The 20,398-nt window shown below is 40.9% G+C and overlaps 1 protein-coding gene across 1 annotated transcript in view; it reads left to right on the top strand.

Moving 5' to 3' along the window:
- The first annotated feature begins 4,110 nt into the window (after positions 1-4,110).
- The window catches only part of DNAH14 (dynein axonemal heavy chain 14), a 127,630-nt gene continuing 111,342 nt past the window's right edge, over positions 4,111-20,398 (top strand). Inside the window, exons 1-8 of the mRNA XM_038761252.1 lie at positions 4,111-4,147; positions 8,306-8,476; positions 10,313-10,593; positions 12,936-13,087; positions 14,788-14,919; positions 16,387-16,520; positions 18,344-18,508; positions 19,733-19,845. Coding sequence (XP_038617180.1) covers positions 8,327-8,476; positions 10,313-10,593; positions 12,936-13,087; positions 14,788-14,919; positions 16,387-16,520; positions 18,344-18,508; positions 19,733-19,845 — 1,127 coding nt within the window. The 5' untranslated portion in view covers positions 4,111-4,147; positions 8,306-8,326. The remainder of the gene's footprint in view (positions 4,148-8,305; positions 8,477-10,312; positions 10,594-12,935; positions 13,088-14,787; positions 14,920-16,386; positions 16,521-18,343; positions 18,509-19,732; positions 19,846-20,398) is intronic.

The following is a 20,398-nucleotide window of genomic DNA, read 5'->3' as shown; positions in this document are numbered from 1 at the left end:
ATAGCTTCATCTGAGTAGTGTTTTGGAATCTAGCACTACTGCCTCTTCAAGATTGATAGAGGAACAAGTGAAACACCACAATGCTTATGAATTGCTTATGAATCTCTGGGTGTCAGTGGGAAAACAGACCAGTCTCATGGGTGATATTAACTAAGGCTTTTGGTGACATGTCCATTATGAAATCCTATTCCTAAGTATAACATTTGTTTCTAATGGAACCAGTCAGACTGTTCATATGAAACTGCCAACTTCACTATTTAGTTGGATTAAGCACTTCAGATTAACAAATCAAAAATTACTCTCCATTTAAATCTTTGGATTGGACACATCTGAGCACATTCCTAGCTTTTCAGTTTTTAAGCAGTTTGGGAGTCTAGATAGAATACCTTCAACTACTGAGTATTAGTTCATTTGTATTTCAAAATGCTGAAGTTAATGAACCAGTAGTCAGTAAATGGAGGACTCAAGAAGGCATTTAGCAGACTTTGAATTCAACATCCATTAAAAAAAAAAAAAGCAACAAAGAATTTGGCATTTTAAAAAGTCCAAAGCAAACTCATACTGTTATAAATCTGTCTACACCAGCAGTAATCACTCATCCCTGCTTCAAACTTCTGCGGTGATTTTGAAAGAAAAGGCAAAAATTTACTGTGAGATGGTAAGAAGACGTACTTGATTTTTTTTCTAAAGGAGGCCCGCAAGAAAGTAGAATTTCTTTTTTTTCCTCCAGGAGTCCATGACCTTAATTCAAGAAATTTTCCATTAACAAGCTCTCATTGGTACCGACATCCTCCACAATACCCTTGGGTTGTTATGTTCCTTTAAAAATGTGGCTGTATTATGACTGACTATATTTTGGGGTGGATTTTCCCATAGACTTGGCTGTTTTAAAATTGAGATCTGTTCCAAAACCACTGGAAAAATATTCCTCCATGTGCTATAGACCGCAAAGCTGAACTTCACTAAACTATGGTTTAATCTTTGTTAAAGTAATTGAAACCATAATTTAACAACATTAACCAAATGAGACGTTGTAGTCTCATAATCTCATGATTATGAGTCTTTGTAGGAGGCTGCAGAAATAGAATGTTCTTTTGCTGACTGTGATAGTGGTTTATCAACTTCAGTGAAGAAAATGTCCAATTTACGTTGAACTATAGTCTTCTTCTTGTCTTCATAAAACTCCTTTTAGCAGACCAATTCCAGAATACCTCTTTAGAACTCTTCAATCATCTTCAATCATTTTTCTAAATTCGTATCCTTTAATTAAGTGGATTCAATATTATTTTTTTTTAAATCCCCAAACCTTTAGCTGGGGATGGACAGGCCATAATTATTTCATCAGATACATCCCTGGTTTCATGTATCATGGGGTAGGTCTGTATTTAAAAATATAAAAATTAATGTTGCAACTTAATTTGTTTTTCAGGTTTTCAGATGTGGAAAATATATTTAGTGTGATTCTCTTCATCTATAATTTCTCATTTACCATATGTAATTTGAATCTGCTTCATCTATTTATTCTGTTTAATCTTGGAAGCCAGAGCAATTCTAACCTCTTATGCCCACTGGTCCAACTTGTACTTCCCAAGCGCTTAGTACAGTACTCTGCACACAGTAAGTGCTCAATAAATACGATTGAATGAATGCTACTCATCCCTCCCCACCTCTACAGGACTTATGTACATATTCCTATACGCTGTTTCTCCTATCTGGAATTTATTTTAATGTCTGCCTCCCCACTAGATTGTGAGCTCATTGGGAAGTAGTATGGACTAAGTGGAAAGAGCACAAGCCCGGGAGTCACATTGGAAACGTGGCTCAAATTTCTTTTTTCTGTCTGAATTTTTAACCCCCTTAACACCCAAGGAAATAAATCCTCAGGGGACAGAGCACTCTACAAGGTGCTTGGGGAAATGTACCAAGGAGTATAGGATGTGATTTTTTTTTAACCTTAATAATAATAATAATAATAATGGCATTTATTAAGCGCTTACTATGTGCAAAGCACTGTTCTATGTGCTGGAAAAATAAATTTTGGTATTCGTTAAGCACTTACTATGTGCAAATCACTGTTCTAAGCGCTGGGGCGGATACAAGGTGATCAGGTTGTCCCACGTGGGGCTCACAATCTTAATCCCCATTTTACAGATGAGGTAACTGAGGCCCAGAGAAGTGAAGTGACTGGCCCACAGTCACATAGCTGACAATTGGCGGAGCCAGGATTTGAACCCATGACCTCTGACTCCCAAGCCCATGCTCTTTCCACTGAGCCACGCTGCTAGGATGTTTATAGTCCTCGGAGGGACTGTAGAAAATACACTGTTGACTCTACAATAGTCAAGGGAACAGCGATTAAATTACTAAAAAAAAATAGATGAATGTGTAAGTACTGGACTAAAGTAAGATGTCTGTGACAGTGAAGGACTAATCAAGATGTGCTTCCTAGAGGAGGTGACATTTGAGAGAAGCTTTGGAAAGGAGAGGACTATGCTGTGGACAAGCAGAAGGAGGGCATTCCAAGCTGGGGAAACGCCTGGAGGTGAGATACTGTGGACATCTTCCTTCACAAAAAATTGCCTAAAGTCTTCCAGATATTGACCAAGTATTTAAATGTTTTTAGGATGAAAAATAAGCAGTGTAAAAACATTTTGTACTTTAAAAAAATTTGAAGTCTAAACTACTCATTGTCGTAAAGCAACACATACTATAATTCAATCTGAAAGACCATATTTTCAAATTGGGAGTGTTTTTCTTTGTGGATTTATTGGCATGCTTAATTTTACATTTTAAGAGTGGAAAATGTATTTGAGCCAACTGGATATTGAAGAGAAGTAGGGCAGCTAATTATGCAGTTGTTTTTGCTGTAAGCGATTGACCCTGCTGTGTGCTCTGTCCAGGGTAGTCAGATTTAATAAATATTCCTTTCCTGTTGGTGAGGATTGTAGCTACCATTCAGGTACTCAAAGGGATAGTAATAATATTGGTATTTGTTAAGCCTGTACTATGTGCCAAGCACTGTTCTAAGCACTGGGAGAGATATGGGGTAATCAGGTTGTCCTAGGTGGGGTTCACAGTTTTAATCCCCATTTTTTTCACATATTCAATCGTATTTATGGAGCCTTTACTCTGTGCAGAGCACTGTACTAAACGCTTGGAACTGGGGGAGATACAGGGTAATCATGCTGTCCCAGGTGGGGCTCACAGTCTTACTCCCCACTTTATTCATTCAATTAGACATTCCCCACTTTATTCATTCAATTAGACATTTATTGAGCACTTGTGTGCAGAGCCCTGTACTAAGCGCTTGGTAAGTATAACTCCGCAGCAAAGAGACAATCGCTGCCCACATCGGGCCCACAGCCTAGAAGGGGGATGAGGTAACTGAGGCCCAGAGAATAATAATAATAATAATAATGGCATTTGTTAAGCGCTTACTATGTGCAAAGCACTGTTCTAAGCGCTGGGGAGGATACAAGGTGATTAGGTTGTCCCACGTGGAGCTCACAGTCTTAATCCCCTATTTATTTATTTACAAATAAATCCACTCTATTTTACTTGTACATATCTATTCTATTTATTTTATTTTGTTAATATGTTTGGTTTTGTTCTCTGTCTCCCCCTTTTAGACTGTGAGACCACTGTTGGGTAGGGACTGTCTCTATATGTTGCCAACTTGTACTTCCCAAGCGCTTAGTACAGTGCTCTGCTCAATAAATACGTTTGATTGATTGATTGAGCCGTCCTTCAGAGGCCCTGCTCGCGCAGGCGCAGCGCTCTCCCCGCGCGCTGTCAGCTCCGTTGCCAGGGAAGCGCCGCCCTTAGAGACGAGGCCGGGCCACGTGACGGGCGCGCGAGGCGGGGGGGGGCGCTGCACGTGACGGGCGCGCGAGACGCGGGGAGGGGGCTGCACGTGCCGGGCGCACGTGGCGGAGGGCGGAGGTTGGCAGGGGCGCCGCCTACCGGGCGAGCGGGGCCTCGGCCGACGAGGGAGGACGAGGAGGAAGAAGACAAAGAAGAGGAAGAAGAAGAGGAGGAAGGGAGACCCTTTTGGCTTCCACCGTCCCCCCCCGACTCAACCCTTGTTGTCATGTGGGGTTGAGAAGACTGAACCTGAGAAGGGCCACAGCCCCGAGGGTCCCTCTGGGTGAGTAACAGGCTCCCCACTCTGGCCTTCACACGTGGAGGGGAGATAATAATAATAATAATAATTAATAATAATAATAATGGCATTTTATTACGCGCTTACTATGTGCAAAGCACTGTTCTAAGCGCTGGGGAGGATACAAGGGGATCAGGTTCTCCCACGGGGGGGCTCACAGTCATCATCCCCATTTTACAGATGAGGCCACTGAGGCACCGAGAAGTTGAGTGACTCGCCCAAAGTCACCCAGCTGACAGTTGTTTTTGTTTTCCGTCTCCCCCTTTTAGACTGTGAGCCCACTGTTGGGTAGGGACTGTCTCTGTATGTTGCCAACTTGGACTTCCCAAGCGCTTAGTACAGTACAGTGAGGACTGTGGGCCCCATGGGGGACAACCTGATCACTTTTTGTCTTCTAGACTGTGAGCCCACTGTTGGGTAGGGACTGTCTCTGTATGTTGCCAACTTGTACTTCCCAAGCGCTTAGTACAGTGCTCTGCACACAGTAAGCGCTCAATAAATACGATTGATGATGATGATGAGTTGGCGGAGCCTGGATTTGAACCCATGACCTCCGACTCCAAAGCCTGGGCTCTTTCCACTGAGCCACGCTGCTTCCCCAAGGTCCCCCCCTGAGGTCAAGCGACTTTTTCATATCAATCAATCATATTTATTGAGCGCTTACTGTGTGCAGAGCACTGTACTAAGCGCTTGGGAAGTACAAGTTGGCAACATAATAATAATAATTATCATTTATTATTTATTATCATTTATTATTTATTATTTAATAATATTATTATTCATCCCCATCTTACCTCCTTCCCTTCCCCACAGCACCTGTATATATGTATATATGTTTGTACATATTTATTATTCTATTTATTTATTTATTTTACTTGTACATATCTATTCTATTTATTTTATTTTGTTAGTATGTTTGGTTCTGTTCTCTGTCTCCCCCTTTTAGACTGTGAGCCCACTGTTGGGTAGGGACTGTATATGTTGCCAACTTGTACTTCCCAAGCGCTTAGTACAGTGCTCTGCACACATTAAGCACTCAATAAATACGATTGATTGATTTATTGATTATTATTTATTATAATTAATAATTATTATTAATAATATCATTTGTTAAGTGCTTATTGTGTGCCAAGTAATAATGATAATGGCATTTATTAAGCACTTACTATGTGCAAAGCACTGTTCTAAGCACTGGGGAGGTGACAAGGTGATCAGGCTGCCCCTCGGGGGGCTCACAGCCTTAATCCCCATTTGACAGATGAGGGAACTGAGGCACAGAGAAGTGAAGTGACTTACCCAAAGTCACACAGCTGCCAATTGGTGGAGCCGGGGTGTGAACCCATGACCTCTGACTCCAAAGCCCAGGCTCCTTCCACTGAGCCACAGTGCTTCTCTAGAAGTACTGGTCTAAGTGCTGGGGTCACAGTCCTCTAGATTGTGAGCCCGCTGTTGGGCAAGGACCGTCTCTATATGTTGCCAACTTGTACTATCCAAGCGCTTAGTACAGTGCTCTGCACACAGTAAGCGCTCAATAAATATGATTGAATGAATGTTGCCAACTTGTACTTCCCAAGCGCCTAGTACAGTGCTCTGCACACAGTAAGTGCTCAATAAATACGGTTGAATGAATTAATGACCAATAATAATAATAGCCTTCTGAAAGCTCACCTCCTCCAAGAGGCATTCCCAGACTGAGCCCCCTTTTTGCCCTCTCCTCCTCCCCATCCCCCCGCCCTACCTCCTTCCCCTCCCCGCAGCACCCGTATAGATTTATAGATTTATTGATGTATAGATGTATAGATTTACTACCCTATTATTTTACTTGTACATAGTTACTATTTCATTTATTTTGTTAATGATGTGCATCTAGCTTCATTTGTATTCGTTCTGACGACTTGACACCTGTCCACGTGTTTTTTTTTGTTGTCTGTCTCCCCCTTCTAGACTGTGAGCCCGTTGTTGGATACGGACCATCTCTATGTGTTGCCAACTTGTACTTCCCAAGTGTTTAGTACAGTGCGCTGCACACAGTAAGCGCTCAATAAATATGACTGAATGAATAGCATTTGTTAAGCACTATGTGCCAAATACTAAGTGCTGGGGTAATAATAATAATAATAATAGCATTTGTTAATCTCTTACTATGTGCCAAGTACCGTTCTAAGCGCCAGGGGGGATACAAGATAATCAGGTTGTCTCACTTGGGGCTCACAGTCTTCATCCCCGTTTTACCCTTGAAGTAACTGAGGCACAGAGAAGTTAAGTGACTCGTCCAAAGTCACACAGCCGACAAGTAGCAGAACAGGGATTAGAACCCACGACCTCGGACTCCCAAGCCGGGGCTCTTGCCACTAAGCCACGCTAATAAGCCATAGTCATGGTAGGTGGTTAAGAATGCAGCTTTGGTAGTTAGGAGACCCGAGTTCAGTCTGCTACGTGACCTTGGGCAAGTCACCTCGCTTCTCTGTGTCTTGGTTACCTCATCTGTAAAGTGGGGATTGAGATCCCAAGACCCACGTGGGACAGGGACTATGTCCAACCCGATTTGCCTTTATCCACCCAGTACTTAATACAGTGCTAGGCGCATAGCGCTTAGTAAATACCATAATTGCTATTATTCAGTCTTATTGAGCAATTACTGTGTGCAGAGCACTGTACTAAATGCTTGGAAAAGTTCAATACAACAATATACAGTGATATTCCCTGCCCACAACAAGCTTACAGTGTATTTCCAGCTTTTTCACTGGCCAGTGTATTCTCCTGCTCAAGTCACTTAATCTGCTTGGGCCCCGGTGTCCTTATCCTAAAATGAGGGTCATACTCCTACTTCCTATCTTACGGCTATGGTGTCATGATAATATGAACTAACTGATGTGAAACAGTTTGGAGACATCGGAGCAGTGTACCTCTTATGGTCATATAATGCTCTCTGGGACCAACTCTACATTTCTACCGGTGTGATGTCTTTCTCACCTTCCTCCTTAACTTTATCAGCCTGCCCTGAACTGTAGAAACATCAATGCCCATGCAGATGATCTTCCCGACCCCCCTGATCTCTCCCAGACAATTGGGTCTCAGTTGTGGATCCCCCAGGTCTCTCACTTGCTGTCCCCCAGTTGTGCTCTCTACTTTGCTACCTCCAACTCAACTCCATATTGGTCACCCATTTAGGTGAACTCATCCTAGATGTTGAAATTATTAACAGCTGCCCTGCCTCTAATACCACAAACTAGGCCCCCTCCACCTTCGATTCAGAAATTAATGTTATTAGATTTTCTAACCTGCTGTCTCACCCACATTCCCTCCCCTACCAGACCTGTCCTCCACTCCTCTACGCTCCACTTTCTCCTCTCCTGCACTCCTGCTGCTTAGTGGATCTTGGTGGAAATCCTAAAACCATTGTTGACCTGGGCCCCCATAAATTGCCAGTCTTACCTAGACTAGATTAACCTGGAGGATTGCACTGGTGAGTGAAAACACAAACAAAAGTTCCAAGATCTTACAGTTAGTGGATAATTTTTAGCACGATGCCGTGTAACTTGTGAGTGCTCAATAATGGCAAGTGATGGGATAACTGAGGCTGTGAGACCATGTTTCTGGCCTTAACCCTGGCCAACTTGATTCCAGATCATTGCCAGGATAAAAATAATGGTGAGAACTTGAGCCCTTCAAACATGAAACCTGGAGAATAGGGAAGACCTAGTAATGAACCAGGGCAGAAAAGCTCCTTTTGGACATTCTAGCTGCGGACCCTCAAGAGAGTTAGAAGTGCATGCAAATCCGAAGGAGGTGATTCAGTGGCCAAAATGTTTAATTTAATAGTTGTGATCAAGACTTTTTGAGTGAAAACTCTAGTATTCACAATCATGGCTACATACACAGTTTTTTTTGTTGCTAAATTGCGCCCTGTTGAAGAACATAACCGTATTTTTAGGTGGAATGGAAATTAATATTTTCCTTTTAGTTGGTGCTTTAATTGTTCTCTAAAAATAAAATATTAGAATCTGAAGTGACTCATAAGATTCCTGTTTTCAATATCGAATTGGGAAAATATAAATATTATTTTAAGAGTTGGGAAGACTCATAATGAAGACCTAATTACTCTTCAGTGATTCATACAAAGAAGCTATTTTTCATTATTAGGACCAAAGATATTTAACCCAGATGGATAAACAAAGAAAAGTGGCGAAAACAAAACTGGTGCCTGGACTTCATGTTAGACCCGAAAATTCAGATATGCCCCAGATGGTGACAGAAAAGAATGTTATTCCTGAACAAGTTGTCACTGATGAAGGTAACAGTCCACCGCTAGTGGTAAGAATTTTATTTTTTTCTTATAAAGCTGATTTAAAAAATAATCTTTAGTGGGAGGTGCTGTCTATTTTACCCTGGTCTAATTAACATCATTGCAGGAACTCAGTCTAGATTAGATCTAAATGGTCAATTAATGTAATTTATTGAAAGCCTACTGTATGTCAAGCACTCTACTAAGAGTTTGGGAGAGTATAATAGAAAATGTAATCCTCTCCCTGATGAAGTTTGCAATCTATTAGGGGGCCAGACATAAAGTAATTTTCGAATAGAGTCAAACAATCAATGGCATTTATTAAGAGCTTACTGTGTTTAGAGCACTATACTAAGTGCTTGGGAAAGTACAGTATAATAGAGTTGGAGGATGCAGTCCCACACCACAAGGAGCCTACAGTCTAGAGAAGCAACATGACCTGAGAGTCAGAAGGACCTGGGTTCTAATCCTGGCTCCACCACTTGTCTGCTGTGTGACTTTGGGCAAATCAATCACTGTGCTCAGTTACCTCATCTGTAAAATAGGGATTATGACTGTGAGCCCTATATAGGACAGGAACTGTCTAACCTGTTTATCTTGTATCTACCCCAGTGCTTAGTACAGTGCTTGGAATGTAGTAAGCACTTAGTAATAATAATGGTATTTAAGAGCCTATTATGTGCCAGGCACTGTACTAAGCACTGAGGTGGATAAAGCAAATAGGGTTGGACACTCCCTGTCCCATGTGGGGCTCACAGTCTTGATCCCCATTGTACAGATGAGGGATTAATAAATACTAGATCATTATTACTATTGGGGAAGAGCATGAACATAAGATGGGGAACTAGAGAGAATACTGGTGGCTTCAGGGTGAATAATTAGAAGTTGGGCAATAGGCACTGGAGTAGGAGGCAAGAGAAGTAATATTAGTGAGCAGAAGAAAAACATCATTAAAGGAAGTGGGGATGAATTTGAAATGGCCAAAGTTGACTTAGTGTCTGGATTTCTGCTAATAGTGCTCTGTGGCACGAGCGCAAGAGCAGAGGAACCACATTATGGAGGTGATTGAGGGCTTGAGGAAGAGCCAGAAGGAAAGGAGAATTTAACTAATTGAAGAGAGCAATGTCAAGGACATAAATTTGTGCATCAAGGGAAGGGAGGATAAATAGGGTGACCAGAAAAGGAATGATGGCTGGGGATAAGTGGAAGGAGGTCTAAAGATTGGAGATCTCTGTGGGGAGAGAGAACACATCTGTGGGATGGGGGATTGGTACTGAATCTACTCTGGCGCCTTGTAAAAATTTGGTTCAAATGCTACCCCTGCAAGAAAGGGACATCTGCCCTTCCCAGCATTAAGAAACCTCTTCACCATATTTACTCCTTGTTATCTTACATTCTGCTTGGCTCCCTGCTACTCATCCTCCTGATTTTCCTTTCAGCTGTCCATTGAATTTTACAAATAAAATCTTAAAGAACAGAATACAAACCAGTGATTTGTAGAATTGGTGTAGCTGCTTGTACAATCATGAAAACATTTGTGACCGTATCATTTTTGAATAAGTGAAATTACAAATGATTTTTGAGTTTTAAGGTAAAAATGTAATAAAATGTAATAGTGAAATGTAAATTATAACACTAACTCTGAGCATTTTTGTTGTGGCCTCTCCAAAATTATTGGATTGCTGAGTTTGGCCCCTTCAACTTCATTGGAAAATCTCTAATGTAGACTGTATCAAACAACAAATTTTGTTCCTTTTTTAAGTGTTATTGTTCAAAGATTTCTAGTAGGTAGCAAGCTATGTATGTTTTACTGAACATTTTGAAATGAAAAACAAAATTGTAAAATAAATGAGCTTCTTTTATAGCCTTTTTCCCAGCCTTCAGGGAGAAACATTGCTGGAAAACACCTTCCTGTAATTCACATGGAAGATGTGAATACAAAGTCCAAGTCTTTCTTACCACCTTCTGGAAAAAATGTAGAAAAACACTTCCCTACTATTCCAGCAACAGTCCAGGGGCAAAGTGTGGATTCGAAGCCCAAGTCTTCCCCCCTGTTTTCAGGAAACAAAGTAGAGAAACACTTCCCTGCAATTCCAACAAAAGTACAGGGGAAAAATGTGGATTCAAAACTCCAACTCCCCTTAAGGTAAGTTAGGATGGGATTGGGAAATAAGTGTACAGGTATTGTGTGAAATCTTTTATCTAATTTTGTACTTCCCTTGTTGAGTGTGATTGGAACAAGTCGGAGAATTGTATTAAACTGGTCATTTTTAGCTTTTTCACCCAAGTGAAAATCTTTTAAACTTTTTTTGTGTAGAACCATATTTTAATAACCTATCTTACATACTTTACAGATTTACTCAGTTGATAGATATTTTTTGTGACAACTTTTGGTTTCCAGGGATAAATTTCAGTGAGTTTTATAGCTTAGGTTAGAATAAAGAATTCTAAAGATTACCCTAGTGTTTTATTTAGAGCATTTCATCAGTGGTACAGAGTAAAACCTCTGTTCGGCTAAAGTAGTGGGGGGGAAATGGTTTGAATGAGTGAGAAGTGTGGATTGTAGAGGTGTTGTTTAAACTGCAACTTTATTAAAAGTTTTCTGCTGTAGTACTTCTCCACAAAGGTGTTGAACAACACCTTTATGTTGAAGCTTATCTGTTTAAGAAAGGGTGAGATGGAGCCTTAGTAGAAGGGAATTGGCCAGTGGATAATCAGGGCTCCAGTTGTCATTCCTCAGCATCTGTGTGGCCATTTTCCTAACAAGAAATAAAGGAACAGAGAGAGTGTCTGGAAGAGAATAGATATTGGCAGGATGGGATTGGTTTCCACCACAAAAAGGAAAGCTGGGTAGTGTAGGGACAGTAGGAGGGATTGGTCTGGGTCCTGAACCTCCTGGCAAGCAATTCTTTGGCAAGCAATTCTTTCCTATTGGTACAGGAGCTAGGAACAGTTGGTTCCACATGGCAGAGTCCATAGGGCATGAGGTTTGGAGTGGTCAGAGTGGTAGACTGCTTAGCAAGATGGTGCCATTGTCTTCCTTGCCCTCTTGTCAGGCCATGAGCAGTCCCATGCCCAAAGATATCCCATCCCTCCAGAGAACTGTCATCCCTTGGGTATGAGGAAGATAGGGGAGCCTGGGAAGCTTGGAACTTGGGAGGTATCAACTTGAAACTTAGGAGGGGTGGGGATGCAACTTTGAGTCTCCTGTGAGCCCCATTGCTCTACAGTATCAGTGGAAGAAAAAGAGGGGGTGAATTTAAAGCAGAATTTCCACCCTTTAAACTGTCCCCTTATTCAGTGTGATAATACAGTGCAATAAATTGCTCATTGCCCTCAACTCTCCCCGCCCCCAAGCATGGCTCTGGCAGTAACGACCTAGGCACCACTCTGCTCTGTCACAACTCAAACATTGGGCAGTCATATGCAATTACCCTGTGAAGTTGTGCAGACAATAAATGTCAATAGGCTCAAGAAATTTGAGTAAATTCATGGCTATTAGCAGGGGTGGCAGTACCACAGAAAAGCAGTTAGAGTAATTATTAAGCAAAGTACTGTACTGACTGCTGGGAGCTAATACACAGGTGGTCAAAGTTTGGAATGGGACACCCACTAGGGCATTATTTTGAAGCAGATATGGGGTTTTTTTGTTTTTGTTTTTCTTATGGCTCTACAGTGGTGCGGAAGCTGAGCTAACCATCACTGGCACAGGTACCAAAGAGCAGGTTTAGTCCTGCTGCAGTGCTAACTGCAGAGCTCGGATTGCAGTGTGCTGGGCAGCCAGTCTGCCATCAGCAGCACTTTCAACTCCTGTGGTGGGCTGGCAGGCTTCCAGGTGGGGTACAGAGGGTATAAGGGCCATTTTTGGGTGGGGATGGGGGATAACTGGCCCATATTCCTGCTGTTCCAACTGGCTGGCAATGGCATCTGGCTCAGCCTTGGAATCTGTGAGGTTCCCCTCATTCACACCAGACTGAGCCGGCTTCTCACTGCTTTGATTTGGAGTGCTTTGTTTCCCTCTCCTGCCCAATATGCAGTGCCTGTCTTTCATTCATTTATTCATTCAATCATGTGCAGAGCATTGTTTTTTTTTATCAAAACAACTAGTTTTAAATGCCATGGTCCCTACCCCCATCCTCTTTCTGATTTGAGCCCTGGCCACTAAGAATAATGGGTTTTTAGAGGGAGTAGTTAGGAGTAGCTAGAAGGCATACCCCTTTGGAGGAGATTGCAACCACACAAGTATCCCCCTAGTAGCCTTCAGTGCTGTTGTTGGAAATTGAATATTTGGCCTGGTGGACAATTGGTATGACCCAGATTGGCATTTCTTGTGTTCTTATGCACCCATTTTAGTTTCAGATATTAAAACACCCTTAAATTTGGAATGCTCTGATTGTAAAAAAAAAAATAAATTAATATCGTATTTTATCACCATTTTTTCTTTGCATGGATGTTCAGTTTTTTCAGCTTTGCATTGTTTTCTTTCAGACAATTAAGGAAATATAAGGAAGCGCAGTCAGAGGCTTTCCAGCCTAAATGGGAATCAGAGCTTAATAAAAACCTAAACACTGTGACTCTGCCACACCTGAAATCTGAAATGAATGATTCTAATTTGGTGTATGAAGATACTCAGTTTCCAGGTATGTGTTATTTTTTTATAGTGTAAGTTGATAGAGGCATCCTAAATAGATAGGGATGCTCATTCTTTTATAATCATCATTTTCATTATTTCTTGAACACTTCTTGTAGAATCAATCAATCAATCAATCGTATTTATTGAGCGCTTACTGTGTGCAGAGCACTGTACTAAGTGCTTGGGAAGTACAAGTTGGCAACATATAGAGACAGTCCCTACCCAACAGTGGGCTCACAGTCTAAAAGGGGGAGACAGAGAACAAAACCAAACATACTAACAAAATAAAATAAATAGAATAGATATGTACAAGTAAAATAAATAGAGTAATAAATATGTACAAACATATATACAGGTGCTGTGGGGAAGGGAAGGAGGTAAGATGGGGGGATGGAGAGGGGAATGAGAGGGAGAGGAAGGAAGGGGCTCAGTCTGGGAAGGCCTCCTGGAGGAGGTGAGCTCTCAGTAGGGCCTTGAAGGGAGGAAGAGAGCTAGCTTGGCGGCTGGGCAGAGGGAGGGCATTCCAGGCCCGGGGGAGGACGTGGGCCGGGGGTCGACGGCAGGACAGGCGAGAGCGAGGCCAAACGGTGAGGAGATTAGTGGCAGAGGAGCGGAGGGTGCGGGCTGGGCTGTAGAAGGAGAGAAGGGAGGTGAGGTAGGAGCGGTCCAGGTGATGGAGAGCCTTGAACGCGAGGGTGAGAAGTTTTTTGCCTGAGTAGATGGGGAAGGCCTCCAAGAGGAGGTGTGATTTTTAGTTAAGCTTGCTAAGGCACTAGTAAATGTAGGAAGGAATAGTAGGATTTTGGCAGTAGATTGAATATGAGAGTTAAAGACAGGTGTCTAAGATGCAAGTGAGGTTGGAGGTTTCTGGGACAGAGAGGATGGTGCTCTCATAATAATTGTGGTATTGATTCTACACTATGTGCCAAGCGTGGTACTAAGCACTGGGGTAGCTATAAGGTAATCAGGTAATAATGGTCTAAGGGAGATCTGGTTTTGAATCCCCGTTTGGTAGATAAGGGAAGGAGGCACAGAGAAGCTCAGTGACCTGCCTAAGGCAGTAAGCACTTAACAAATACCATCAATATTATTATTAAGGTCACACAGAAGGTAAATTATAGAGCTGGGATTAAAACCCAGGTCCTCTGACTCTCAGGCCTATGTTTTTTCCATGAGGTGTCACTGCTTCGCATTATCTGATGACATGGGAAATTTAGGAACAGAAATGGAATTAGGGAGAAAGATGAGTAGTTCTGATTTAGGCCTGATAAGACTTGAGGAACAGGGAGTGTTCTACAGGATAGTAAATTAATCAGTCAGTGAATCAATCATATTTATTGAGTATTCATACTGTGTGCAGACCACTGATCTAAGCACTTGGGAGAGTACAGTATAGCAGTTGGTAGACATGCTCCCTGCCCACAGTGAGATTACAGTCTAGATGGGGAGGCAGACATTAACATAAATAAATAAATTATGGTTATGTACCTAAATGCTGTGGGGCTGAGGGAAGGATGAATAAAGGGTGCGAATCCAAGTGCAAGGGTGACCTAGAAGGGAGTGGGAGAAGAGGAAATGAGGGCCTAGTTGGGGAAGTCCTCTTGGAGAAGATGTGTATTTCTTGGAGGAAATGATCTAAGAAGGTGTGATTAATGTTATTTACAAAATTATACATATCTGTATAATTACTGAGGCCTACCATTTCAGATTCCATTGAAGAAACTGTAAATCAACAAATAACTGCCATAGAACCAAAAGAAAACAAGTTTCAAACTGGTGGCACTCAGAAGGCTAAGAGAGTTGAATTTAAACGAAAGACTTTTTCATATGATCAAACAGGTCAGTATATTTCAGCAAGCTTTTTAGCATATCCGTTATCTTTACATATTTGATAGAATAATTCTGTGCTCTGAAATGGGAAAAAAATCTAGCTAATTTTTATGTTTCATGAATTAAGAAATAATATGTACAGATACAGATAATTCAGTAATTTCAGATTTAAAATTTAGCATGAAAGAATGCTTACTTTATAAGGAATGTGTTTATATTGAAATAAATCACAGACGTGTAGGGAATTGGAAATGAAACAAAATCATGATTTATACTAGCCTGTTTTTTTTCTTGTGTGTACCTGCTCAAAACCTTTCCTAGTTGGTGTTTTTCTGTACTAAACAGTTTTAAACAGTGGCCCATACACTAAAACACTGAGACGCAGGCAGGCCCAAAAGTGTGGGAGGCTTGGCCCCGATGAATGACTTGGGAAGCAGCCGTGGCCTAGTGGATAGAACACCGGCCTGCGGCTCAGAAGGTCATGGGTTCTAATCCCAGCTCTGCCATTTGTCTCCTGTGTGACTTTGGGCAAGTCACTTCTCTTCTTTGTGCCTTAGTTACCTCATCTGTAAAATGGTGATTGAGACTATGAACCCCTTGTGGGACAGGGACTGCATCCAACCTGATTTGCTGGTATCCACCCCAGCACTTAGTACATTGCTTGGCACATAGTAAATTCTTAACAAATACCATCATTATTATTATTATTATTATTCAGTGTCTGGTACATAATAAGCTCTTAACAAATATGAAAAAATTTACAACCCGCCTTTGGTCTATATTTTGCCCACTGTAAAGTGTAGTTGGTGTCCAGCATTCAAGAGTGAAAGGGAGAGGAAGTGGAGTGGTTGATGGAGGCAGTCAGGGATGGAAAAACAACAGGTGCAAATGATTTTAGAAGATGAGAAGGGGTAAATTTTGGAAAGCAAGGCAGGAGATCTCGAGAAGGCTGAGAGAATGGATATGGGGGTGAGAGGATTTTGGGGAGGTGAGGAAGAAACTCTGGAGAGTTTACACGTTAGGTTTTCAGTTTTCATCAACAAAATAGTTGGCAAAGTAATCAGAGGCAGGAGAGGGGGTATAATAATAATTATGGTATTTAAGTCTTTACTGCATGCCAAGAACTGGGGAGTGGTGGTGTGAGATTGACAGAGAATAGTAAAAAAGGGAATTTAAGGGCAGAGAGAGAACCGGCCACCGGAAGCCCAATTTAGGGAGACTTGTCCTCTGCCAAAAAAATCTGGAGTCCCCAGAGCTGAGTTTGTCTCCCTCGATCCTATCTTCATTAATTAGCCCTTATGTAATCTCTGATTTAAAATGCAGTACTTCCATTTATTTTCATTATATTAATCATTACAATTTGAAGGATTTTTATTTTAGATTTTTTCCCCTCTATATTTGGCATATATATGTGTATTTCCCAAATGACTGATGTATCATGAAATTTATGTCAGACCTTTTTATGCTCTGAGCCAGAACCAGATGATGACCGTGTAGAAAGGCACATTTTGAGACTAAGAAACAAACTTGGTTGGCAAACCATGTTACCCCATCGAGGATTTATATGTGAACAACCTGTGAAGATTTCAAGTCTGGAAGCTAAATTGGGGGTATTGTTCCCATTCTCTTTTTCTTTTTCTCCAGTTTTTAATTTATTTCATTTGCATTGCATACCAGATACCTACATTTCATCCTTCATTATCTGCTGTACCAGAAAACTACAAGAGATAAGTTTTATACAATGTGGCAAGGGTTTGGGCTAGTTGGATTAATAATGTCATTTAGTAATTTTGAAATCAAAGTCTTGAGTGTGCATAAATCTTCCATATCATTTTATCTGCCATAAAGATAAATAGAAAATATTATTTTAAGATAACTAAGAGCAGATTACAAATGTCTTTCTAAATTGAAGTCAGGCTCTCCCCCAGGAGATTGGGAGTCTAGTTTGATGTAAATGCCAAGGGCCTTCCCTGGAGCAAATGAAAACATATATTGCCCAAGAACAAGCCAATACTGATTAGACTTCCTGCCTGAATCCAAAGTCCCTAGGGTCTTTTGAGGTAGGAGTTAAACAGGAACAGACTGGAATCCCAGTGTTGTTCCAGAAAACCTCTTCTTCTTGTCTCAGACTTGCCCTAAAGCCTAAATGGTCTCCAGAGGTGAGGTACCAGCTATTTTACATTATTTTAGTAATGCATGAAGGAAGTCATTTGATTTTCAGTAATTCTGTGCATGTGTTTGTTTTTGATTAATAAATACCTATCTGACTAGTCCTTCCCAGAATCGTCAGTTTAGGGGGAAGTTTTGGGCGGAATTGCAAGGACCAGGGAGAGACACCTAGCCCTGGGGACTTGACACTGTCCTCATTGTGGCAGGGAGGACAGGGCGAGACTGCCAAAACTGGATCCCCTGAGTCTGGTTCTGTTAAGGTATTCCTAATTCTCCTTCAAATTCCCTATTGTTTGTTATTAATATTTGTAGATGGAGTTTTTTGCTTTGATCTGTGAAGCTTTTGGCAAGTAGTGCTCAGGAGTTTGTCACTGAGCCACCTAAGTGGCTGCGGGCCACTTTTTGGTACACTGGTGGTAGTATTGAGTATTTTAGTTTGTCAGGTGGTCCTTCAGATCCCACCACTGAGCTCTGTCATCATTGAGGAAACACATTTAAATCTTGGGTTCATCCATGATAACATTATTCCAAGCGTTTGATTTCCTCTCCCTGCTGTGGCTCCCCTCTCCTTCTTTTATTCCCCTTCTCCTAGAAATACATAGTAAACACATAAAATACCACAACTGTTGTTGTAGTCATTATTGTTAGAAACAGTTGTGGGATTAGTGCATCTAGGGGCAATCGTCACGTGCAAGGAGCATGGGAAGGATTGCCATGTTATCCATTAGTTTTAACAATCAGACTCTTTCTCACTGATAGAAAAGACACCACTGGTAGCCTCACCATCAAACCCAAAGGTCAGATCAATATCTACACATACATAGAATAAATAAAGTTCTGGTAAATTAACACCACCTTTCTTCCTACAGCCCCAGTGGATCCAGTTCAAAGGAACCTATTGTCCAAACTTTAAGTATTGGCAGTTTTCCTCTCAACCCTCTCCATTCTCTGTATCGTCTTTCAAATTAAACGTAGTATTTTAGTGGGCCTAAGTAGAGACCAAGAAATTTGTTGCTATTTTCTCCTCAATTCATTGGGCAACACTTAAAATCAATCAATGGTATTTAGAGCTTACTGTGTGCAGAGCCAACAACTAGCATAGACTGAATATATCTGGTGTGTGTGTGTGTGTGTAACTGTTGAATTAAGAATCCTATGTGGATTGGATTTATTCCAAGATATTTTTATCAGCAGCTTTGCTATTATTCATGTTTTTCGTTGAATAGTTTTAAAATGCACATGTTCTCTGTGTTTCTACCAGCAGGAAAAATGTGCTTTACAAGATGATGGAGAATATGTTTACTGCCTTCTTAGGCACAGGAATAATCCTAAAAGTTTCTATAATCCATATGATCTTCAAGTAGTCTCTGCAAATACAGCGCGAAACCGCAAAGAATACTGGCTTATTACTGCTTCATTTATCTCAAAGGTACATGTAAATAATGCTCTCAGAATTTAGAATGGATATTTTCAAGCAAAATTAGAAAAAGTTTTCATGGGGTCACAGGGTTTAATTTTAGTAATACAAAACACCAGAACTTTTTTATGCGAATGAGCAGATTCTCCAAATTTAGCCGAGCCCCCAAATCCCTGCCATTTTGGGGATGAAATTCTATCCTGTGGGAGCTGGGCGAGCAGGAGCAAGGCAGGCAAAAGTGGGGGGCTGCAGTGCAAATTGTCCTTAATTAGGGTACATTGGGAATATAACCCCCACATTTTTAGAGAACTGAGTGTACCTCTCTTCGCTGCCCACAACAAGTGTACAGTCTAGATTGGGAGACATACACTAATATAAATAAATTACGGATATGCTATACCAACAGCCACGTGAAGTAATAGTCAGTCAATGGGCGAGCAGTGGTATTTATTGGCCACTTAGAGAAGCATTTGGCCTAATGGATAGAGCTCGGGTATGGAAGTCGGAAGGACCTGGGTCACCACTTTGCTGTGTGACCTTGGGCAAGTCACAACATCTCTGTGCCTGTTACCTCATATGTAAAATGGGCATTAAGACTGTGAGCCCCACATGGGTTATGGATTGTGTTCAACCTGATTAGCATGTATCTATCCCAGCACTTACTACAGTGCCTGGCACACAGTAAGTGCATAACAAGCACCACAATTATTATTATATTATTATTACTATTTGTTTTTGGTTTCTTCAGGATTGAATAGGTGTCACTTCAGTTTTGTGTTGATGGAATTTAGTGAACAGCATTTTTTTGTTCATCCTTCCTCCCTCCTTCATGACTTCTTAATGTCTCCCCCTCGTCCCCCCTCCATCCCCCCATCTTACCTCCTTCCCTTCCCCACAGCACCTGTATATATGTATATATGTTTGTACATATTTATTACTCTATTTTGCTTGTACGTATCTATTCTATTTATTTTATTTTGTTAGTATGTTTGGTTTTGTTCTCTGTCTCCCCGTTTCAGACTGTGAGTCCATACTTCCCAAGCGCTTAGTACAGTGCTCCGCACACAGTAAGCGCTCAATAAATATGATTGATTGATTGATTAAACTTCAGTTTTGTTCCCCTTCAACCTTCATCTTTCCAGACTATTTTCAATCTCTCCCCACATTCTCTTCAAGGAGAATTAATGCATTTTCCTTTTATAAATACAGTATTAACTTTACCCAGTGTCTTTTCAGGTTACTCGAGTAGCTGGTGGTGAAGAAGTAGAAATGAAGCCCATTTTAGAATGGCTGTGTGAACGGAAACTTTACCATTCATTATGTGAATTTCGTATATTTTCTAAATTTAGGTAAGATACAGTGAAAAATTGTGATTTGGGGGGAACATTGAAAATCTGACTTGTCCAATCACCTTGCTCTAATTAAATATGGAGGGATTCTGCCAGTTGGGGAAAAATGGAGAAAAGTTTTGGGAAAATGACAGTCTTAGGAACTTTATCATGCTTTGGGCTTTATCTAGATACATTGTCTCCCCTGGCATTTCAGCAAAAATTTTATAACAATTTTTGCTTTTTTGTATTTCTATTGAGCAGACACTGAAATCATTCATTAGAAACTAGCCTTGCCTAGTTCATGAATCTATAGCTTCAAATATCTTATATTGAATATGTTTAAAATATAATGTATTTAATATAAACAACCAAGTCTTTCTGAATTTGAAGATTAGCCAATCTTTATATTTAGCCATTACGCATTTTCTAAAGGATTGTTTTCATTTCATATTTACTGGAAAAAAAAGAAACTAGAATGAAGTACAGTGAGTATGACATGTTCCAAATTTCTAGTGTTCAGTAAATATGCTTATTTATAATTGGGATTTCAAGACAGTGAAAAATAAGTCTT

This window comes from Tachyglossus aculeatus, chromosome 19 (genome assembly GCF_015852505.1).
Source record: "Tachyglossus aculeatus isolate mTacAcu1 chromosome 19, mTacAcu1.pri, whole genome shotgun sequence".
Classification (NCBI taxonomy): Eukaryota; Metazoa; Chordata; class Mammalia; order Monotremata; family Tachyglossidae; genus Tachyglossus; species Tachyglossus aculeatus.
The sequence above is the reverse complement of the archived record's forward strand: the minus strand, read 5'-3'. Positions and strand labels throughout refer to the sequence as shown.